Source organism: Pieris napi, chromosome 11 (genome assembly GCF_905475465.1).
Source record: "Pieris napi chromosome 11, ilPieNapi1.2, whole genome shotgun sequence".
In the NCBI taxonomy this organism is placed as follows: Eukaryota; Metazoa; Arthropoda; class Insecta; order Lepidoptera; family Pieridae; genus Pieris; species Pieris napi.
The window spans coordinates 10,683,049-10,708,079 of record NC_062244.1 but is presented as its reverse complement, the minus strand read 5'-3'; the positions used below and the strand labels follow the sequence as shown (position 1 = coordinate 10,708,079).

The following is a 25,031-nucleotide window of genomic DNA, read 5'->3' as shown; positions in this document are numbered from 1 at the left end:
AAAAATTTACAGATAACGCAAAATTTGGGGTGACAAAATATACAGAGCTTAGAGACCTTCCGTAGAAATTTTTTTTGTAGCTGATGACCTCATCTATCCCCTATTTGCGTTTGATCCACGACTTTTTGACCAGCTTGTATATAAAATTTTGCATGACGCTTCTTCTTCTTCATTAGACATATGTCGCAGATTGTAACCACTATCGCCGCCCGACATTTAATTAATTTACAAACATGGGCAGTGGGCATATAACCGAACCAACGATCGATTCACTACTGACAAATTGATTTTGACACATTGACAATTTACAACCTGTAAGATGTCAGCAGTGGATGTCAAAAGGCTGAAACGAACGAACGAACGGATATGTCTATGATATCTCGTGGTGTTGCCATTCTACTAAAACAAATGACATCGCGTTCTCTTATTACATAATCTCTGACATATATCACTCATAACTCAACAATAAAAATAAAAAAAACAAGACAAAACATTATTTAAGTGATTGAAGATTACGTTTTTGAATAAGACCGTAAGTATAGGTCATCGACTAATAGGTTTGTATAGAAACAACTTCAAAGTATTATTAATATATATTTTATAATTTTTGTTATCTTTCTAATCAAATTAACAGCTGTATGAATTCATTGATTCAATTATAGTAGAATATATTTGAATTTGTGTTGCTACGAATGTTATTTCGACAACTAATTCAACAAACATACCTTTGTAGCTTCCAATCTCTATTTCGATCTAACTTGTTTATATTTAGTGTTAGCTCTTAAAAAACTCTACCAATGTTGGAGTGCAACTAAGTAACTTATAACGTAATTGAGAGGTTTGGTTAAGGATTAATTGGAGTGTGACGAGGAATATAAAGTGAGTCTAAGTAGCTAGATTAGACGATCCGAAACTTTGTGAAGGGACGAACTTTAATTATACTGATCGTCATAACTTCGATTATGCGGTGAATGAGCGCTTTGATGGGAATTACCACGTTCTTGATCACGGTGTTAAATACAATGTATGTAAGCTTGAATGGAAAATTAGCCCATTTATTTATAAATTATGCCTTTGCTTAGTAAAATAATAGCGTTGAATGTTTTGACTTTATTACTCACAAGACGTTGAAAATGAAGAAACGAGATGTCAAGAATTTTGTACTCTGTTACGGCCTGGCCACGGGGATCGGCGGTGCGAACCGCGATGCGGGAGGCGAGGCGACCATTCGCGCGGGGCCGTTTGCAGGCCACGGACCAGTCACGTTTGCCGCCGCGACCAGTAAGGAAGTTCGACACCGAAATGTCTTTATCGAAATCATCTCGATATTGCTTGGAAAGTAATAGATTTTGGTGCAAGACCTATTATTTGGAGAAATTGTGGAGAATTCCACAAGAAGTATGAGAAATTCAGAATATATCCAGAATTATTTTTTTGAGTATACCAGAATGAGTATTGAAACCTTCAATTATATTCTTATGAATATTCAAACAGAATTGGAGAAAAAAGTTAATGCAAATAGAATTTTAAATTGTTTTTGAGATTAAGGTATATTAAATTAATGCTATGGATGGCCAGACTTCCAAATAGCTGGTCTAGCCAGTATTTCAGTAACAAAAAACTCTGTATTCATTTTTCGCCGCGACCACGATTAAACTTATTTATTCCCTTCTCTATTCGCCGCGACTGCCGCTCGACTCCGTGGCTTGCACCGTACTGATTCATGCATTTGTTTCGCTCGCCCGTCGCGATGTCAGTCGCCCGCGCGATTCGCTCGGTACATTTCGCGGGTCGCATCGCTGGCCGCCGTTGCGCGTGGCTTGATTAGTACATTGCTATGAGTTTATTTCAGTCGCTAGACGCATCGCGGTTCGCACCGCGCGAATATTCGCGTCAGCGAATGTCCCGTGGCCAGGCTGTTAAAGGTACACTGCCACAGGGACCAAAGTTTTTAAATTTGTTTTAATTTTTAATTATGTTTATTATTACTTTGTTGTAATAAATAAACATTAAATAGAAAGTTGTCAATTTCTTTAGTTCAATATAAGTCTAGATTTTGTTGTTTTGAAAAGTTATACCTATTATTGTTTATACATCTTTTAACTATTCTGACATGTAAATTTTTTTTTTAATTTGAATGAAAATAGGGCGAACATATTTTCAACGTTATAAATATATTGTGTAAAAGACATCAAGTTACAGTAATGGCATTTAGACAATTATTACAAGTACTGAATCGTTTATTAAAACCTAAACATAACAAACAAATATACAATAATTAAAATTTTCTGACCCTACGTAGTAATAATAAAAATAATTAAAAAGAAAATTAAAACAACTTTTAAAAGTTTGGTTCCTGTGGCAGTGTTATATTTTTGCTGGATAATATTGCTAGTTGGAAAATTAGTTAGTATATAGATAGTTAATTAATACCGCCATAGATTTTGATTCATTAGTTTGTTTTTAAACATTGCATAGAGATTGTTGAGGGATGTTTGAAAAGCTAGTAGGCATAAGAGGTAGAACAGAACTATTAATTAGCTTAGTTAAAGCAAGATTTAAAATACGGACAGATTTATTTATATATGAGAAATAATCGTCTTGAACAAAACGATACGAAGTTAGATATATCGCTGTCCAAGTGTAGTAATTTTAGCTGTAGTCCATAAAATTTCTCAAGCAATATCACTATATCCTATTCATCTTCCGGTCCGATTTAGTGGCGAACTTTATGGAGCGACAAATTTCTAAGGAAATAAGAATTCTTTATGAATGTTTCGTTTCACATTACAACTCCTAAAATGAAAGGAACATTAAGTACAGCTAAACGTTTTATTAAGCATTCATATACTGGGGGCTGTAAGCAACGGGTTAGGTAGGTTATTAGATGCTTGAAGCTAGTGACCTAATAATATATTAGACTAATTAGGCAAGTTTGCTGAGTCTGAAATATACGTAGTTTATCTGAAGTATCGAAATATGTAATAAAATTATCAGAACCCACTTCGAAACGATGGTTTCAATATAATTATCAATATCAATCTAAAGATTATGAATTGTAATAATTAACAAGTTCGATACATGATATAATCATTAATACTAGTGGACCCGACAGACGTTGTCTTGCATGATATTTCAAGCAATTAGTAAAGCAAAGTATGAAAGTACCGACTGCAGCGCCATCTGGCGGGCTGATTTGTGAATCTAAACCATTCCCAGATCCCCTTCACACACAAAAAATTTCATCAAAATCAGTCCAGTCGTTTGAGAGAAGTTCAGTGACATACACACTCACAGAAGAATTATATATATAAAGATTATCCGGGACACAGTGACATTTCCATTGACATAGGCTATCATTGAGATTTCCTAGGAAAATCGCAATCTATTTTACTTTCACAATCTCTGGTCAGCCCCACTAACCATTAGCTCAATTTAACATTATTTTTAAAGAAAAAATAACTTTTATAATCAATTTAAAAGCGGATTGTCCCATGTCTCATATATTGAAATATTTGGGAAGAAACATAACCCATGTTACTCAAGGATAACTTAACATTCTAATATTTAAAGAATTTCCGATATCGGTCCAGTCTTTTCTAATGAAAACGCTACAAAGAAACAAATCTGTGTTCTCAATAATATTAGTAATGTCTAATATGTATAAACGTTTTCTTGTAATTTTGCTGATGTCATTTTAACAAATATAACACGTAATTTTTCACTTATGCCTTGTTTGACCTACACATTTGCATATTATGAAAACCCCACGTATGACTTGCATTTCCAAATAATCATAATGGAAAAGTTATTATTTTACGTATCTTATATGAAAGTAAATGTATTTTTTTATTTATAACGTATTTGAGTGTACACTGTACTTTTCAGACTAGGTATTCATTCTGTAATGCTTTCCTTGATATGCTGTATATTCCTTGCATACATTTTTCGTCACATAAATGTGATTTCGTGGTTTTTTTTTTATGTAATAGGAGGCAAACGGGCAGGAGGCTCACCTGATGTTAAGTGATACCGCCCATGGACACTCACAATGCCAGAAGGCTCGCAAGTGCGTTGCCGGCCTTTCAAGAATTGGTACGCTCTTTTTTTGAAGGACCCTAAGTCGAATTGGTTCGGAAATACTTCAGTAGGCAGCTGGTTCTACATAGTGGTGCGCGGCAGAAACTGCCTTAGAAAACGCTCAGTTGTGGAACGACGAACGTCGAGGTGATACGGATGGTATTTTGTATTTTGCCTTGACGTCCGATGATGAAACTCAGATAGTAGTAGTGGCATCCATACGCAGGTCCTTCCTCTCTACAATATGGCGAGGGGGTCGATGGCTGGCCATGAGTCATACTCGTCGTACGGGTCTATTAAGTATAATCTGCCTTGATTCAATGTGATGGAGCCGGTCGTAGGAGCCCTCTTTAAGATGTCCTGAAACATATAGTTAATGTATATTATATCTGTGGTCATAGATCAGACTATGAAAAGTACATTCATTCATATATCGAGTGTTTCATATTTTATTACTGCCTTCAAGATTTCTTAACAATTTAATTGCTTGTCTTGTAAAGTAATGAAATTTCATTTATCATATTCTGATCTATGGCCACAGATATTAATGTATGTATTTTTTGGATATAGTCTTATTAAAATACTACTTTAACAGATAAACACGCGAATTTATTACGCGCTAAGAGCCATTACTGAAAAGCACATTCAGTTATATAAATAAATTGTAAGTTCCCATAAAAAGCCGTTTTTAAATATATTTTAGTGTTTGCAGACAGTATTATTTAGCCTTTCGACTAATAAAAACCGGAAATGGTTACAAATAGCTGAACATAAGTTGACGCAAAAACTATTGGAGTCGGAACGCCAGAGGCTTTTAGCTCATTTGTACTTGCCACAGCTGGGATAGAACTGAATATTTCGAACATTGTATTACTGCGTACAAAGATAAACACTATTCTATATGTTCGTACATATTCAAAACCTAAAAAGCGTAATAAACAAACTATCAACAACAACAATAATTATTTATTCTCTCCCATATAACATTTGAATCAAACAGTACGACTACAATTAAGAAGGTATTGGGAGATTGGTATCCAAGATAAGTAAGAACCTGTGATATGGATAACCAGGCTTCCATTCCACAGCAAAGTCATACTGAGTCATAACAGAAAAGTACATATATGAGTAGGCAACAAAATTTAAAGTTTCTAAAAATAAGAAAAAAAAACTAATCAAAACAGTCAACTAGATTCCTACAGAAATAGAGTTTTATGGGTTTTTTTTTTTTTTTTTTTTTAATGTAATAGGAGGCAAACGGGCAGGAGGCTCACCTGATGTTAAGTGATACCGCCGCCCATGGACACTCACAATGCCAGAAGGCTCGCAAGTGCGTTGCCGGCCTTTCAGGGAAAATAAAGGTGTGTGTGGGTTGGTATCGGACCTTGAGACCATGATATGTGGAAATTATTACACCTAGTAGATTTTCCGTTTGGTCATAGTTATCGTATAAATCGTATAAAACCATTCAAACTGGAAGCAGTACTCAAAGATGTTAAGCCATGGTAAAGAAATAGATCGACCATTTGTATTTTACCGATTTCACCAACTTAATTCCACAGAGCAGGCGGAAAATAATAAAGGAGTCATTCCTCCAACTTTGATGTTCCTTTTGGAGAGACTCTTAAAGATTTAAGTGGGCACCTGGTAGTACCCCAGAACTGGTGCTTTCTTCGCTCAACTAATAAGTATCGCATACAGCGAAATGCTGGCAGTATTAAACCTTTTAAATTTGGATTTATTTTCTATTTATGCATTTTTAATTATTATTACTATGTAGATTAAGAATATTGTAAATAATGTGTATTTTTGTTGGAAATAAATGATTAGTAGTTTCAACAATTCGTGGTAAATTATTATTATTATCGTATTAAGGTGGGAACTGACCAACGTTACGAGGTGTAATGTAACATGTAATGTAACATGTAATGTAACATGTAATGTAATGTTACACAGCGAACATTCGTGCATTCAGTACGTCGTGTTACGGGGAAACACGACGTAACACGACGTACTGACTGCACGAATGCTCGCTGTGTAACATTACATTACATGTTACATTACACCTCGTAACGTTGGTCAGTTCCCACCTTTAGATTGTATATTCTAAATAAACTAAAAACATACAGTGTGATACAAAATTCTAAGTTTTGTATCACATTGTATGTATGTTAACTGTTATTGACTTTATGTATTAGTTAAGTATGTAGTGTAAAAATTCGCTGATCTATCTAATCTATCTAATTTTAAAATCTTCAAAAATTAACTGTATGTAGTTCTACTATATCCGTTTATTGCTTTGAAGTTTTGAAGAAACCATTCTCAATTTTATCACGAAATATAAATGCTTCGCAGAACGGCTAAGCCCATTGTTCGAATATAATATGTCAATACATTTGTCACATCAAATGTCGTGTATCATAATAAATATTCAATATTATTGAAAGGTACAAAAAATGTACTGAAAAAATACGTATGAATAATGTAGGAGCACATTCAAAGAGACAAGACAAGCATGAATACGCGAGGGAAATAAACATGTCAGTGCATTACATCAAGAGAGAATGCATAATATGCTTTACACCCGAGAGATGTCGCTGTTTCATGTAATAAAATTCTTAAGAGATTTGTATATGTTTTACTATAAGATACAGTGTATTCCTTACCGGGATTACAATGTATTTTTATGTGAAAATTGGTTATCAAGGTATAATGGTCATTAGTCCAAATTATTAATAGAATTTCCCTTCTGTACATGTAATTAGAATTTTCTGGAAGCCTCTCGTACCTATAATTACAAATGATAGATTCCTACTCATATTCTGTTAATTATTTATACTGATGTATACAGTTAAACGGAATAACTAACGAGGTTTATTAGGAAATATTTAGATGTGGTTTTAAATTATATCAAATGTCCGTTAATTAATCCGTCAATACGAGTATATGGATAATATTATTAACCACACACGATTATAAACAATTAATTAAATAAATTTAGATGTCTAATGTCAACTTACCTGGACAAAATAAAATAATATTAAACTAAAAAAATGTATTTATGTTAATCATTTTAAAAAATTGTCAGTAAAAAGTGTCTGTAAACATATAAATTGTGAAATAAATTCGAATGTTTGATTTATAAAATACTACCTAACCCGGCAAACGTTGTTTTGCCATGTCATATTATTTCTAGGAAACATTTTTTTACTTCAATAAAAATAACTATCGACAATAATAAAAAATAGGGGTTGAACGTAGAGGGGTAAAAATTAGAGGTTGTATTTATTTTTGTATGCTGTATCATAAAAAAACAAAAAAAAAAATCTAAAAAAAAAATTTAGGGGTGGACTGGACTTATCCTTATCACTTAGGGGTTTGAAATATGACTTACTGAATATGTATAAAAAATTTCATAAGAATCGGTCGAGCCGTTTCGGAGGAGTATGGGAACGAACATTGTGACACGAGAATTTTATATATATATAGAGATACATCAAAGGTAGCTTCTGGTGTCCAGTTACCACAGGTGCTATTGTATTAACTAACCTGACACAAAGATGTGTGTATGAGTTGAGGCTGTTTTAAAAGGCGTTAAAATATTTTCAAGGGCATTAGTTATCCACCACAAAACCTGTGTATACCGTTTATGCTGCAGCGAGTAAAATTTTTTTTATTATTTATCTCTTCCGTTTCGGGGAACTTAACATTTCTTATACACCAGTTTACTGCAAGTAATTTCCTCAAGGAAAGCTCGCTTCCTGCGACTTGTTTGAGAAGCTTTGTCGCGAACAATAGCGCGGTTGATTCACATCGTAACGTTTTATGTAATTTCAGTTCGACAAAATAGTTGAGTGCTTTTGAAAGACTTGAAAGTTCGAAAATTACAACGTTTAAAATGTTTTTGCTAAATTGATTTTGTAAAAGATTTTGTTTAACTAGTACTATACAATATTCAAAGAAGCGGTTAGGACGAAACAATAGAACGGTACTAATATTATAAAGAGGAAAATTTGTATTTTGTGTGATTGCAATGAATAAATTCTTAGCCGATGCAACTATAAAAAAACTACAACTAGAATGCTACAATCATGACATAGGCTAAATTAAAATATGCAAAATAATATATATAGACGAAAAATATGGCACAGAGCGCCCCACGCTTTTACACAATAATACCAGTATTTTTTGTTCAGTACCATTTTCAGCCTAAATTAGGAATTATTTTTCACTTTTTAGTTTGATGTGCTTTAAAAGCGTGTTTTTTATTTTTTTAAACTATTATTTGTATTTATTTTTTAGTGATTTTTTTTTAATTTTTTTTCGGATTGCATTGTCATCGATCTTTGACACGTGCGCAAAATTTGAATAAAATCTGTCCGTTTAAAGTGGGTCAAAATCGAGTCCGAAGGAGTCGGTTACATACATACATACATACAGGTGAAGCTAATATAAAGCGTGTAAAAACAATTACCGTGTTTTCTTTACTTTGTATATTTCTATTTATTCTACCAATATATACAATACTTTTGTGCGTGCGCAGACTGGGACTGGACCGTCGAAATATTTTATTTCATCTGCTTCATATATCTTTCCTCAGTTCATTTTGGAAATAATAATCTTGTTGAACACCATTTAATTTTTTAAATACATTTAAATAAACTCCTTGTTTTAATAAACAATCATTGCTACCTTTCGTACCATAAGTTTAAATTTAACCATGAAATAATTTTAATGACAAACCTAAAATATCTATTGAAATTTCCAACACAATATGAAGCTAGTATACGCAGCTCTGTTCCCTCATATTTTACACTACAGAGACACTGTATGATTAATGACACGGTCGTTAGTAGACGCTACTGTGGATGGCAACAAACCAACATCTTTATTTACGTAATGCGATCATCATTTACTGGCAGATGTGGCTTGTTTTGCCAAGCCTTTGTCCCTTTGTAGGAAATGGTGAGTGATCAGAGCGAATTAATGTACACCTGAACTTGGAAAACAAAAAAATTAGAAGAATACTCACTCGTCAAGCAATTCCTTCTTAAAATACTGTAGTATATTTATACATTATAGAAAATATGTAAAAGGTTACCAAGCAATTATTGAGGTTTTAATATTTAACACATGATTTGTTAATAACAGTTAAAGAAAGTTTAATAATGATGGAGTAACATAAAAACAATAGTTTTTGAAAATATGTTTTTAACTGGAAAAAAAATTTGCGTCATTTTGATTCATTTTATATTATACTAGCTGTTCCCTGCCACGCTTCTAGACCAGTCATTATAGACATTCGAAATCGAAAATTTGATAATAACTCCAAAAGTTTTCAAACTTCGGTCAAGTGAATGGTACATTGGGACGACAATAAATCTCATTTTGCAACCTTGTCCGCAGTCCGGAACATTGTTAAAATTGCAATTAAATTAATTTTTGCAGTATGGTCGTGAAAAAAATTCCAAAAGTTCTGCAAACTTGGGGAAGTTTTCGATATAATATTTCATATCACGTATAAAATTTGCAACCAACCTAAGTGTACGGAACATTTTTTGTTATTTATTTTATTTTCGATATATCTGTCAAATTTGCAGAACTTTTGGAACGTTTTCCATCAGTTTAATAAAGAAAAACATTAATTTTTAATAACAAAAAATGTTCCGTACACTTAGGTTGGTTGCAAATTTTATACGTGATATGAAATATTATATCGAAAACTTCCCCAAGTTTGCAGAACTTTTGGAATTTTTTTCACGACCAAAACTTATTTTTAACAATGTTCCGGACCGCAGAGCAGGTTGCAAAATTTTATAGTTTGTTTTAATACCACTCCCGACCTTACATCAAAATTTGAAAACTTTTGGAATTATAATGAATTAATTGTCTTGACTGACTGGACTATTCGCTGTGGCATATTGTGATTGAATGGTTGAGAAATGAGAAACAAAAGAAAGAAAACATTTCATATTAGTTTAATTTTGCAATACTTACAATAAAAAAACAAAAAAATAGATAAAAACAATCCTTGATGCGGATTATATATCATGCTAAAATTTTTGAAGCGGTTTTTGAAGCGTACACAAACCAACATAACATTTTTATATATATAGATTAGGTGCTTCCGAATACTTCGTGGGTCTCGTACGGTGTAGGATTTTAAAATACTTATCACAAGACTTTGCTGTTATCTGAAATCAATAGTAAAATATACGCTTATACTTTCAATTATACAAAGAGGTTCACTCGGAAGATCGTTAGTAGCTGGGAAAAAACTTTTTTGAACTCGGACCAAATTAACTTTTACCATTAGGTGCCAGTGGGCTTCTAATTTGATTCTGAGTCTGTCTGGCTTTAGAGTAATATATTTTCAAGGCATTTTAATGGTACTTCATATAATTAACTGCTAGATAACATTAATAAGGAGGTTTTAGCTAAATTATATATGAAAACTAGCTGATCCGGCAAGTATACTTATACCTCTTTGTATAATTGAAAGTATAAGTATCATTTATAATGAAAAATAGGGGTTGATCGTAGAGGGGTGAAAATTAGGGGTTGTATGTATTTTTTAATGCTGTATCATAAAAAAATAAAGAATAAAAAATTTATCTAAAATTAAAAAAAAAATTAGGAGTGGACTACCCTTAACATTTAGGGGGATGAAAATTAGATGTTGTCCGATTCTCAGACATACTCAATATGCACACAAAATTTCATAAGAATCGGTCTAGCCGTTTCGGAGGAGTATGGCAACGAAAACTGTGACACGAGAATTGTATATATTAGAAGATTATTAAATTCTTTTGTTTATATTTATTAGCATATTATATCATAAAAATCTTTATAATTATTTACTACAATTTACAATTAAGTATACAGTATTTACGATTTCCTTAACCTATAAAGTAATAATAAAGTTTATTAAAAAGAAAATCAAAACAAATTTAAAAAGTTTGGTCCCTGTGGCAGTGTACCTTTAACGCTGGCAGCATTTCCTCGCTGTATTGAGATACTTAATAATAATGCGATAATAATTAGCATATTACATACTTGAGTGGCTTGGATCTGTTACTACCACCGATTATACAAAAAAAGTGTTTTAAGAATAACATAAAATATTTTTTTATATTTTTCCAGACGCAATAAGTTATAGCTGTATCACAGATTCACGCGTTTCATTCGGTCGTAGTGTGATGGTATAGAGCCTTCGTATCGAAGAATGCTAGGCTAGGCTATTTTTGAATTGATTAATTTCCATGAAAACTAATTTTAAATCGAACCTTTTCATTCAAATCCTCAGTGCATGAGACTTACACGTTAACATTTATTGTTTATTTAGAAAATATAAGAGATAAATCACTTAGATTAACAATATCAACAATCTTCTAATACACGTGTGTACAAATACAGAGTTTGAATATTAGGATAACTATTAACAATAATTTTATACACAAACAAGAGAAATGTTCGTGAATTTATAACATATGCAAATTCAATTTACAATTCAAATCTGGCTTTATCTAAGAGAACACCCAGACAATAGTATTATGAAAGGCTTAATTTGGACGGATTGAGTTACCATATAAAGATGATTAGGACAAAGAGTTTTACAGCTTTAGAATGCTAATTATCGGATCCCACATTGTTGTCTATATATTATATAGTGATAATATCCCTTATCTTTTGAGCTTAGATTTACGGGTTGTTACGTTGTGTTATGTTAACTTTATTTTTCTTTACTTAAATTAGGTGACCACTGTGTTTTTTAGAGTAAATTTAAGTCCTAAATTAAAAGGAATAAATAAATAAAGACGGGAGCAGATTATGAATAACATATTAACAATATTTAAAGTAAACCCCGACGACCTTGAAAGCTCCAACGTCAGAGTATCAACCTTAAAAAGGGAGTTCCAAATGTTAAAATTTAAGTTTTAGATTGCTGCCTAAACGCCTATTTGCCTAACAGAAACGCATTCATTTCTTAGAGCTACTATGCCACAAGACACAAAGTATATTAAACGTATTACTCTCCTTTTCGCGTCGTATAGTAAGTAATTTCTGCACAATTTTAAATGTTTATAGATGAACAGTGGCGCAGTCTGCTCTCAAAAAACGTTATCTGTGGAGTGGCCATTTGCTTTTTCTAATAGGCATGTAGGTGATCAGCCTTCTGTGACCATTTGGGCCTCAGGCATGCGCCGATATCCTCATTATATTTTTTTTAAACGAACCTACAACCTTAAAAAAAAAACAACTTGCTAAATCTGTTGCAATGAAAAATTACTATAATAATTCCTTATTCGGAGAAACATCCATCACAGCTGTATGTTATTATGTTTCTTCTCCTTGTTCGGGTGCCACTTTATAGCTAAATGTGATGCTAGACTATATGCTTAAAATAAACTTTTATAACAATCAAGGACACAATAAAGAGGAAAAAGTTCGATCCTTCTCTTTAAATTATTTTGTCGTTTTTTAGTATTTCTTCTCAACCGCAATTTACTTTAACGATACGATTGTAAAATAAATCTGAATTCTTTTTTGTCCTCGTCTGTAACGTGACACTAAAAAGTGCTTATAATGAAGGGAAAATAGTTCGTATTACAATAGTATAAAGATCAAAATGGCATTTGTAAGGGCTGAGTTAGAAATTGCGCGTAATCAACCTGAGGAAATTTTTACGAAAGTGCGGTTTGTATTGCAGAGTTTAATTAAATTTATCTTAGATAGGCTTTTGGGGTTATTTTCTGATTAAGTAGTTTGTAAGTTTTTTAGGTAAAATTTGTATTTAGAATACTTTTATATTATTTTGGGGAAAATTTAAGGTACTAAAGTTAATATGACATTTGCGTGACTATTTTTATGTCTCATTGTTCTGTTTTTTTGAAGTTATACTTCTTTAGGCGCGTTATGAAAAATTGATGAGCGTGAAATTTTACGATGCGCGCGCACCGTGTCACAAAATTAACAGAATGAAGTTGCCCACGGAAGATGCTACGGCATTGGACATAATTTAAAAACAACATTCGAATAGTAAATATTTATTTATTTAATTTTTCAAATGTAAACTGAACTTTATTGACTATAATGACTCCTTTTCCAGTCTTTGATTATTTAATTGTAATTAATTATTTGCAACCAAAAACTATTTTTAATAATGCCAAAGAAGTATAACTTCTTACGCGCGTACATAAGTACCCGCACCGTTTTTATCTGAATGTTTCACTTTTTTTATAAATAAACAATATATTATTATTATTGTTGGTTAATTTGATTTTAACAGCATTTACCATAGAGTGTTAAGAGGAGTTGTTCGGACCTGCAGCAGACTTTCATAATTTTTAACTTCCAATCTGATATAATAACGGTCTCAGACTATGTATTAAATGAAAACATAAAGAGGTTGTACCTGTCCTACATAAGTGAAACGTGTCAATGAAGGTGAATGTTTACAACCACTGTTTACCTTATGTGTGAGAGCGTTGAAACTTCTTAGGTAGTGCTAACATTTTACGAGGGGTTATTCTTGTGAATATCTTTTTTTATGTTTTTTTTTAATAAAGCGCTATTATAGAAGATTTCACTTTGCCAAAGGGCTCTGGCGCGTTCTATTCTTCGGTAAAAAACAGTACAATACGAAGCCATACAAAAATAACTGACGTCGTAACACACTCAAAAAAGTTAAAGTGGGCCGGTCACATTGCTCACGTTTGTGATGACTGATGTGTGAAAAGGCCCTTACATGGAATGACCCAGTGGGAGAAAAAAGAGAGGACACCCACCAGAAACCTGGGAAGATGAAATACAAGAGATAGCGGGGAAAGATTGGAAAACAGTAGTGAAGATGAGAGACAATGGAAGAATTCAGGCCATCACTCCGTCAGAGATGATAATGGGGAAGAGAAAGAGAAAGATTTAGTAATCCTTATTATAGTACTCGAATACGAGTATAGGCAGTAGGCATATTTTTATTCTTGTGAAAGACTTTCATTTTACAACGTTTTTATAATCTGATTCAGCCAGTTCTTCTCGTCCATTCTACAGGGCGTGATTTGAGAACTGGCAGTAAATGTAAAATTAAAAGCATTTATATTTGTATTAAATACATGTATGTCTTAATTGATGTTCATACGTGTACATCGTGTTACCAAAATGAATAAATGATTTTGAATTTGAATTTAAAGGTTAGAGATAAAGATTGTGAGGTATCTCTAAACTACAGACGATCTTTCAAAATTATCACACTGAGTGTAATATTATATATATATTTGAATTTGTGATTTTTGTTTAAAGTCCATATAAATCTCTTTTAGTATGAGAGAGAATTTTTGTTTAGTTGAATAAGTTAATCTCATCTGTCGTTAAAAATTTAATTGTTCAGTTTGAATTGATAAAGGTCTGTGTTTCACAGTCAATTTATTAAGGAGGCGATATTTGTATAATGCAGGGAATTACGAGATGTAACACATATATTAATATATCATATATATATATATATATATATATAACACAGATATGATAATCAACCGTAAAGTCGTGAATAGGTACATTCGTATATAAAGTACCTTTTTCCTCATTGTCACAAAACAATTGATGTTACAGAATGGCAATGAAGTACGCTTTGAAAATTTTAATATCAATTTTCATAGTATGGACAGTTTCATTATTAACGATTTTTAAGGAAATGCAACGGGAAGTTTCAGATGTGGAAGATCAGAAACTGTATGAGCAAGCATTGAAACGATTTAGAAAAGCTTACGCAATGAGAAATAATTTTACAGATCCACTCTCAAGTAAGATATTTGCTTTTATTAAAAATGAAGACTTTCGTCTTACGACATTGGTTATAATTTTGTGTTTATTGTAAAAAAAGTAAAATAGTATATTTTATATTTATATTATAACATATATTTATAATAGTATATTTATAACATTATCGCTTTAAAGAGAAATACAATTTATACCGTCAAGATTTCGCAATTAAACTACTTAAAGTACTAACATTACTAGTAAATTCATTTTAATGCATCAATAACATACCTTGCATTGCACTCTTCAATAGTAAATATAATAAAATAAGCATTTAAACCTGTACTTAGTCTAAGATATTTTTTACATTATACTATTATTACCACTTAGCTTATCTCGCGACAAAGGTCACCTTGTTCTGTCCTTCGCTATTCTAAAACATGATTTCATTCTGGAAATGTACATAATGTTTAATATATTTTATTTGTAAATAATTATCTACCAATCCTATTCAGAGCGAAGATGATTTATTAAAAATCAGTCATAGTATTTTCATACGCTTCTATAATCAATATTTAACTATCTTATTAGCATGGACTGATTGTACAATGTTAACTTTTAAGTTTTAAAATGTATTTAACTGTAGGTCAGCTAATAATTTGTTATGTTAAGTAAGTAAGTAATAACTTAACTGGACTGGATTACAGCAGCTGCAAGAGCCTGTTGCCAAACAATTTAATATTATTTTTAAATTATCATCATTAATAACTTTCAGCATGGCAACTTGTGGGTCCGCCGAGTCGAAAGTTTTCCATGGAAGAAAAACTTACAGCAGTGAAATATAGCGAGTTTCCACTAGGTGAGAGGGTACATCATTAGATCCCACTGAACGCTCTGCTTAACAAGACTTATTGAAAGAGTAAAATAAAAGTGCGGGAACCATTTTAAAATAGGAATTTCCAATTATGGAGTTGGTCGTTTTGAATTGAATATGTTTGGTTCATGTTCAATGATTCTTAGATTAGTAAAAAGATAATGTTAATGTTTTACTCACATAATACATTTCTCGATAAATGTACTGGAAAAAAATCGATTCAAATTAATACTTTCTGAGGTTTTTTAAATCTTAAAATTAACTTAGAATTATATTTATATTATGCATCGGTATAACAAAAGCATAACCTTGTTCAATATTGTTTAATTTTAACCTTTTCCAGTCCAATAAAGTCTATAAAAACAATGTATGTATTTAAGGCATAAATGGATCTCCTGTTGATTTGGAAGACAATATTCGAGGTCATATTCGGATTATGATAAGACAAGGATGGAAAGATTACTCCTTCAATCAATATGTTAGTGATCTTATACCCATCAATCGCACTTTGCTGGATTATAGAGACGAATGGTAAGTAGTAATATAATAAGGGGGCTTGAAGTTGCCGTTGTTCTAAATACTTTGAATTGACATAAAACCTTTGTGGTGAAATTTTCGAGTGAAACTTTTTTAACGTTGTACCCATGAGGTGCTACTCAATAATCCTGAAACTAGCACTCAAGCAGTCGCAACTCTTAAATCTTTACAGTAATATATATACAAGTATAATACACGTAATGTACGCGCACACACTTTACGAGAATCCGAAGTCTACAGGAGCTGCAATTAGAAACTTCATCCTCCGTACTCGCCAGATATTGCTACAACAACTATTTCTTGTGATTTGGTCAATTTTCTACTTGGTTTTTCTTCCCAGTACAAAATACTATCACGTAGCTTGTTAAATTTACATGCCTATAGTTCAATCTCCAAGGCATAAATGACATGCGATTTTAAAAATTATAAATCAAGAGATAAGATTAAGTGATAGTGTTAAGGATATTTAATTACGCATTTCAGCAAAGAAGTCAAAATTATTGTGTATTTTTGTTTGAATTGCTTATAGTATAAGCCTTATACTATAGACAATCGTATCGTACGTATCGATATAGGCCAGATAAAAAATGATTTATTTTAGAAAAAATATATAATAATAATATAAATTTAACGGCTGATGTTTTTATTTTAATGGAATCTCGCTGTTGGCCTCAAGGGCCTTTACAGCTCAGCTCGGGCTGTTTTTGCGAGCGTAGCTCGGCCTGAATAGGCGTTTTTCCCGCGACTAGCGCAAGGGCGTCTCCTGTGAGACTCGAACCTCGGCTTGGGCCGTCGGGGGTGGTCAATCGCCTGAAGGGCAGGACAGAAGGTCACTAGAGTGAGCGAAGTACGCAGTAAAGGTCCTCGCCTTCCCCGGTGAAGGCGGTTTTTTACCCTAATCTGTGTTTTGCTATTTTGATTATTATTACTGGCTGCGCGGGCGGCTTTTAATTTATTGATAGCTACGGTAATTGGATCATCCGGATCCGTTAGTGTGTGTCGGGGCTTCCTAAGAGACTTTTTTGTAGGGAAGGTTGATGCTTTTACGTACCAACGGGTTGGGATGGTGTTTAGCCTTGTCGAAGTGGCTGATGATGAAATCAATTATTACTATAATATAGATCGTCTTATTTTAAAATACGAATGAACCACTTTTAATAATAATAATTAGTGATTAATGTATAGATCTAGAAATATTGAGAATATATAAATGACTAATTATAACGGTTTTGCACTGAATTGACTTTTACGTTGTTGATTTATAAGCCCTGTGACAAAGTCTCTTAATCATTGGTCCGAGATATATCTTTATATATCAAATTTCAAATAAAATATTGTAAGCACCGCAAACAAAGGTGAAGGACGATCCAATTAAGATTTTAGAACTATAAACAGCAAGTGTTTAAGAAAAAACATTCAATAGCCTGTTAGGGTTTATTACATATAAACATTTCACGAGATGAATAATATACATCAACAAATAGCCGCGTTTACATCATATGTCACATTATATAGGTAGAGCATTTTTATGACTAAAGATAAAATGTTGACTAAACAATTGTTGTATCAAAATGCAACTTTAGTTGGTAGTGCACAGACCATATTTAAAGAAACAGACGAATATCAAGATGTGTGTGCGCTGCTAGAAAACTCCTATAAGACTCGGTTTCCGGCACAGGATCTTCATGTTCATTTGAGCTACTGCGATATCAAAAGGTTATTAGTCGTGTTTATATATTATTTATCCTTCGTTACATTTATAGAAAAACAAATTACATTAAAAAATTTATAAGGGATGCAACGGGCGAGCAACATTTTTAATGTCACGAAAGATTACAATCACATAAGATTAACACAATCTATATTTAAAATCAGTGTTTGTTTGCTTGAGGAGTTTTTTAATGAATTTGGTAAATATATACTTCAAAAAGGGCTTGATATCTAAATAAAGATGATAAAAACATCTAGATAGCAAAATGAAAAAGGCTGATCGAGTTTTCCTTTTCTTTATTTTCGTTCGAATTTTTCAGGTGTAAACAAAAAAATTATTCAAATAATTTACCTCAAGCCTCCGTAGTTATTTGTTTTTATAACGAAGCCTGGTCCGTACTTTTGCGAACAATTGACTCAGTCCTACAAAGGACCCCCGCCCATCTTCTGAAAGAAATAATTCTCTTTGACGATTTTTCAACTATGGGTAAGTGTACTATTGAATTTATTGTACCAACCTCTTTATAATTCAAAAAGGTGGTATAACTTTGGAATATTCAAACGAATAAGTAATACACAATTAACAACGAAATACAAGATTCTATTCTTCAATTTTTTATCCTTTGAAGTACACGCAACATACACGCTGTAAAGTCCAAGTGTACAGGCGCTATTACATTGGCGCCAGTATTTAAGGTACACCGCCACAGGGACAATACAATTAAGTTACAAGCTTATAATTAACCTATTAGTTTGAGTTTAAATTATATCAAATATAATTTTTGTTATTGATACTTACGTAATTATAAATTATATAAAATGGTTTATATTGTTTTGTAGTATATATATGAAAATAATAATTAATAATATATTCATTAGATTGAAATTACATATGACCTGCTTTTTAGTCTTCGTACTTCTTTTATTTGGTGGTATAAATATATAGACCGAAGCATGTTCAAACTAAATTTGCTAAGTACTGAATTTGTGTTTATAATTCACAGATGCATACTAAATGGCAGTATATTGCATGCAAAAAAATTGGTGTAGTAAAAATGTTTTCCTTTTCAGACCATTTAAAGGAGAACCTAGAGAACTATGTCAGAACATTAACTAAGGTGACATTAATCCGTGCCAGCCGCAGAAAAGGCTTAATACGAGCAAGGATTTTGGGGACAAAATACGCAACTGCTCCCGTAGTGGTATTTCTTGACAGTCATTGCGAATGTACTACAGGTTAATAGATAATAATCAAAACAAAAAGAGCGAACCAATTATTAAAAGTTCGGCAACGCATTTGCGAGCCTTCTGGCAATATGAGTGTCTATGGGTGGCGCTTAACATCAGATGAGCTGCCCGTTTGCCTCCTATTACATAAAAAAATAGGTCGCACAAACTCGATAAAAAGTTCCAACTGAGTACAAAAGTCATCAAAACAAATTGACACTCGCTACACTATACGCTCTCGTCATGCTCTCAAAATTTTCAAATAAATTAAATCTACAAAAATATTTTTAGGCTGGATTGAACCCCTATTGGATCGAATAAAAAAGAACTCTGCAACTGTAGTTAGCCCAGCTGTAGGTCACATAGATCCTGCAACCTTCGAATTTATACCACAGACCTCAAAATACCTTCAAATTGGCGGATTCGAATGGGACCTCAAATACATTTGGCAGCCTTTATTAAAAAGCCGGAAAATACCCTCAGAACCAATAAAAACGCCCACTATATCTGGAGGGTTATTCGCAATCAACAGAGATTTTTTCAAAAAAATCGGCTATTTCGACCAAGGCTATAGAATTTGGGGTGCTGAGAATTTGGAGTTATCGTTTAAGACTTGGATGTGTGGCGGATCCTTGGAAATAGTTCCGTGTTCACATGTAGGACATGTTTTTAGGAAGACTTTTCCGTATAAATCTGCGAAGCTATCACACAGGCGAAATGCATTGAGGCTAGCCGAGGTAATATACCTTTTTTTTATTGTTGTCTATCTAAGATAATGATATAAATATACTAGCTGACACGGCCAACGTTTGTTTTGCCATGTATATCTAGGAAACCATTTTTTTAGTTCAATAAAAATAACTATTTATTTATTATTGTAAAAAATAAAAAATAACTTTGCGGTGGACACTGGACACCCCTTATCACTTAGGGGTTTGAAAGATAGTAGCCGATTCTCAGACTTACTGAATATGCATAAAAATGTATATATATAGTTTACATGAACGAACTAAGTCAGAAATTAACGTGTTTAGAGTTTTCTAGTAATATTTATATGTATTTAAAAGTATAGTGCAATCGTAATCGTATTTGTGAAAACAGGAACTTTAAAACGTTCTGACACACTAACAAATTTTCTCTTCAGGTGTGGATGGATGATTATGCAAAATATTATTATCAAAGGATCGGGGGTGTACGTGAAGATTTCGGTGATGTAACAAAGCAGAAAGAATTGCGAGAAAAATTGAAATGTAAATCATTTGAATGGTACATGCATAATGTTTACCCAGACATGAAATTGCCTGACGTAAATGTTGCTTATGGGCAGGTAGGTGCAGCATTAGTAACAGATATGCCATAATAATTTAAATATACCCAAGACGAGACAATCATGGTATATTAAGTGTATGAAAGAAGTATTGGGAGACATCCCACCCGAAATCAGCTGTTTGAGACCACTTTATAATGGAGAGTGTTCAGAGTAGTTGTTCTAATAAATAGTTGAGTTTCATGACCTGACGTTAAGGTAGAATACAAATACCAACCGTGTCACATCAACGTCTGTCTTTCACAACTGAGCGTTTCTTAGAGTAGTTTTTGCCACGCATCACCACTATCTGCCACTTGCCACTTAGAGTCCTTCAAGAAAACAGTTCACCAATTCTTGAAAAAGGCCGGCAACGCACTTGCGATCCTAGCAATTTAAGTGTCTATGGCGGCGGTATCACGTAATATCAGGTGAGCCTCCTGCCCGTTTGCCCCCTATTACATAAAAAACGTATTCTGACAGACTCTGTCAAAGACAGGTGGTACACCCATAATCCCGGTTCCCGAACCATTTCGCATTTCCTTCCAAGGAAATCTGTCAGAAACAATAGCATTCCTAATTTTAGGTACCTTTATAATAAAAAGTATAAAGAAACGACTTCTTTTATTTCATTATTAAAACCTATTCAGAAGTAGTTCCCTATATCGCACATCTTACAAATCAATGTAATGTTATTGCGAAATAAAGTGACTTTATGGGCCATTAGACGTTCGATTGTACTTTTTATGTGTTTTTTAGATTTATAGTATTTTGGATGGCTATGCGGTGTGTCTTGACGTGGCTTCGGAGTGGATAAACGTTCAGACGGCTGTGAGTGCCAGAGCCTGTCATCTTCAAGGAGGAAATCAAGTGTGTATATCCTTTTGAATTTGTTGTTACGCAAATCTATTTCAATATTTTTCATATGACGTGGAAATATTTTTTTTAAATAATGTATACATAAAGTTACAATAAGAATTCACGTATTACACTTTTCGGGCAAGATACGGTATATGTTAAACTGATTGTGCAAGAGTTCTTTTGTTACCTTATAACTCTGTCATTAGATGACGCTACAACGATTAATACTAGAGTGCAGCTGAAATAGTTGCACTATTCAATTTTATTAGTAATGTTTTAGCATTTAATTTTCGATGCTCGGTTTTGTGGTTTTATAAAATGTATATCTAGAATATTCTTTTAGTAGTGTTAAGTATGAATTTCAGTTGACTCTTTCCACGTGTCTCATATGAGTTTATATTATAGTTAATGATCGCTTTGCAATTCTAACTATTAAGAAACATGGCACAAATGTATATGAAACTTAATAACCTAAATAAATTATACACACGACATCCAGACTCCAGAGCCCACATCATATTACTGTTGTTATTGAGAATATCAAAATATAATGTTATTAGGAGTGGTTAGAATTAATACAAGAAACGTGATACACTGTTCAATTCTGAAATGTTGCTAGGAAATACGTATAGCTAGGTACCAAAAATATCATTAATATTAAATTTGTCAATTCATCAAAACTCAAACTAAATGTATTAGAATATTTTAGTTAATTCTAATTTCAGTTCTGGTGGTATACTAATAAAGGCAGAATTGAACACGATACGACTTGCTTGGACTTTGTTTTGGGATTTGTGACCGCTTGCATGTGTGATGACGAGTCGCAGACGCAAATTTGGATTTATGATGCTAAGGTATAAAAAATACGGTCATCTTTATAAACATTTAGCCTGCAATTATATAAAGGTTTTCATACCTTTATATGCTAATAACTCAAGAAATAATAACATAGCTAATTTTGTTGCAATCCCTGAAATGTTTTTTTACAGTCAAAGCAATTACGGCATAAACAAAAGGGAAAATGCCTTACTGTCAAGGAGAATTTTGGCGGGGAAAGTCTGGAATTAGACCTGTATAAATGTATTAATATATCAACGCAAGAATGGACTATGGATAATTTTAATATCAATAGACTATCTTCCGAACTGCAGCCATAAAAGTGTAATTGTATTTTGTTCGTTATAAAATTGCATTAAAACGTATTTTCCATATAAAATCTACTAAAGAATATGACGATAAGAATGCTTTATTTTTCCCCTCAAAGTAAATCTTATCATCAGAACTAAAGTTGCTTTCCGATCGGGTTATCGGAGCGCGAGTTGACTTTTACGTATTTGCTTAGACAATTATATTTAACACTCATTATTTAAGAACCAAAAGCACGCCTTTTTGTCCGTAAAGTGTAAAAGTATCAGGATTATAATAAAAGAAGATAATATCGGCATTCAGTTGGAGTATTCCTTATCTTTTGTTTTCGAACATAGAATATATTTTATTTTATTTTAAAAGGTACACTAACGAAACACATACAAACGCTTACAGAGAACGCATGACATAGACAACAAGATACATGCATGTGCATCAATAACATTTAAATAAATAAATACTATCCTTTATTGAAGCGGTTTGAACTATAAGAGTAATTGTATATTCTAGTATGACCTTAAAAAATTCCTGAAGCTTCACATAGCATATTTGTTATTTGAATTTCACATAAAATGGTTTTCGTAAACGCAACCACAGGAAGGTCCGATGTTTGAGACCGCATTATTGTGGTCCAGTAAAGACCGCTTTGAACGAAAATTTATTTACCTCGCAAATATCATACACTTAAATTTATCGTATAAAGCATTTAGAATAAAATATAGTACATGAAAAGTCAATGTATTGCACGAACAATTGTATTTAGGGGCTAAACTATAATATAACTTGACGGATTTTAGTTCCGTTGAATTGGACACAAAAATGTGTCTATTTACGTACATGCCTAGAATTCCTGTTTAGAATTTAGAAATTACTTGTATTGTATAGTCCTTTTAATTGAGTAAGGGTGTATTAAATCAAGTTACGACGTAACGAGGGTGCAACCGCGGGGCACAGTTAGTTTATACGTAAACAGAAAATAATTAAAGAGGCCGAGACAAAAAACATTTAGAGTAGAAAAATCACGAAACAACCAAAATTACTTCAATTACCATCGACATCCCTCGGGGCCAATTTCCATTCGGTTTTATTTGGAATTTTCCCTCTTGTTTGTTTAATTTGTGCCAATTAAAAGATATTGTGCTTCCTTTATTCTTTCAAACAACACATATAATAATCTTTTTGAATTAAACACAGAGCAAAATGAATTTATTTTTATACTTTTATTAAATTTATATACTCTTAATAAAACATTTTTTGTTATCATCGGAAATAGTTTCCACTAAACAGAGCTAGCAAGTGTGTATGTATCACACAAAGAAAGCTGACACAAAAACAGAAACTCCAATTTGTCTTTAAATAAGTGACCCAAAGTTTATTATTTTTATTAGTAATGTAAAACCTTCGTATAAAATTTTCGATCCGTATATTTTTCATAACATTTTAGAAGTATTTACTAATTTTTAACATAAATAGAAACAGAGTCTAATTAGCCTAATTAATAAGTCTAATTTAAAGTCACAGAAATTTCAAACGATAAATTTGGATTACCTTAAACTTTAGCGAATTTCCTCATTTTTGGGAAAACAAGAAAATATAACGAGGAAAGCGGCACAAGTTTAATCCAGAGCTTAAACATAATTAAAAATTCGATTTACACATAATTAGGATAAAAAATAATTATATATCATCGGAAACGTGACAATTATATTGTATGATGAAATAACAGTATCACAAAAGAACGCGAGAAAAGTCAATATAAAATTTTACGTTATCCACGGCAAGGAAAACACTTACGAACAGTGTTGGCCTAGTAGTTTTAGCGTGTACAACTTATCTCTTTTTATTTAACACCAGGTGACATGGTGAAGGAAAACATCGTGAGGATCACCTGATCTCCTTCTTGAGCCTATTAAGACAATAAAAACGAATAGTATGAATATTGGGTTTCATCATCAGACGTTAATTCACAATACAAAATACCACCCGTATCACCTCGATGTCCATCATTCCACAACTGAACGTTTCTTAAGGCAGTTTTTGCCACCACTGTATGGTACCAGCTGCCCACTGAAGTATTTTCGAAGCAATTCCACTTAGGGTCCTTCTAGAGCGTACCAATGGGCCGGTAACGCACTTGCGAGCCATGCAATGTGAGTGTCCATGGGCAGCGGTATAACTTAACATCAGGTAAGCTTTATGCTCGTTTGCCCCTGTATAGATACAGAAATGTGACCCTAGTAGTCCCATTATTATTAAGATTAGCGCGTTTAGCCAGACAAATTATTCAGATTTATAATATCAGTGTAGATAAGGCCCGAAGGTATTTTAGTACAAATTGTGGAAGAAACCATAAACAACATTTAGCGTTGAAAGCTCGTTTACATAATAGAACCCAAGGAAGATAAATTCGGTTTACACCACTGAACATATTGAAGGGATAAGAAAAATTGCTCCCCTACGTTTTCTGAATTCCGTTATTTTTGTTAAGTAGAATTGATGTTTAAACAATAATATGTTTAGGTAATAGGGTTATAG

At 32.6% G+C, this 25,031-nt stretch overlaps 1 protein-coding gene and 1 long non-coding RNA gene across 2 annotated transcripts; both read left to right on the top strand.

Annotated features, from left to right (window-relative positions):
- Positions 1 to 14,695: 14,695 nt before the first annotated feature.
- LOC125054001 lies at positions 14,696 to 16,234 on the top strand. Its single transcript, XR_007117647.1, has 3 exons — positions 14,696 to 14,879; positions 15,611 to 15,694; positions 16,090 to 16,234. It is a non-coding gene; the product is annotated as an uncharacterized LOC125054001 (long non-coding RNA).
- Positions 16,235 to 17,789: 1,555 nt separating this feature from the next.
- Positions 17,790 to 22,699, top strand: LOC125054088 (putative polypeptide N-acetylgalactosaminyltransferase 9). The gene is made up of 8 exons (XM_047655763.1): positions 17,790 to 17,911; positions 18,277 to 18,443; positions 19,028 to 19,192; positions 19,475 to 19,920; positions 20,328 to 20,510; positions 21,249 to 21,359; positions 22,076 to 22,204; positions 22,340 to 22,699. Exons 1-8 carry the CDS (start codon positions 17,790 to 17,792, stop codon positions 22,505 to 22,507), a joined length of 1,491 nt encoding a protein of 496 aa, XP_047511719.1. The 3' UTR covers positions 22,508 to 22,699.
- The last annotated feature ends 2,332 nt before the right edge of the window (positions 22,700 to 25,031 follow it).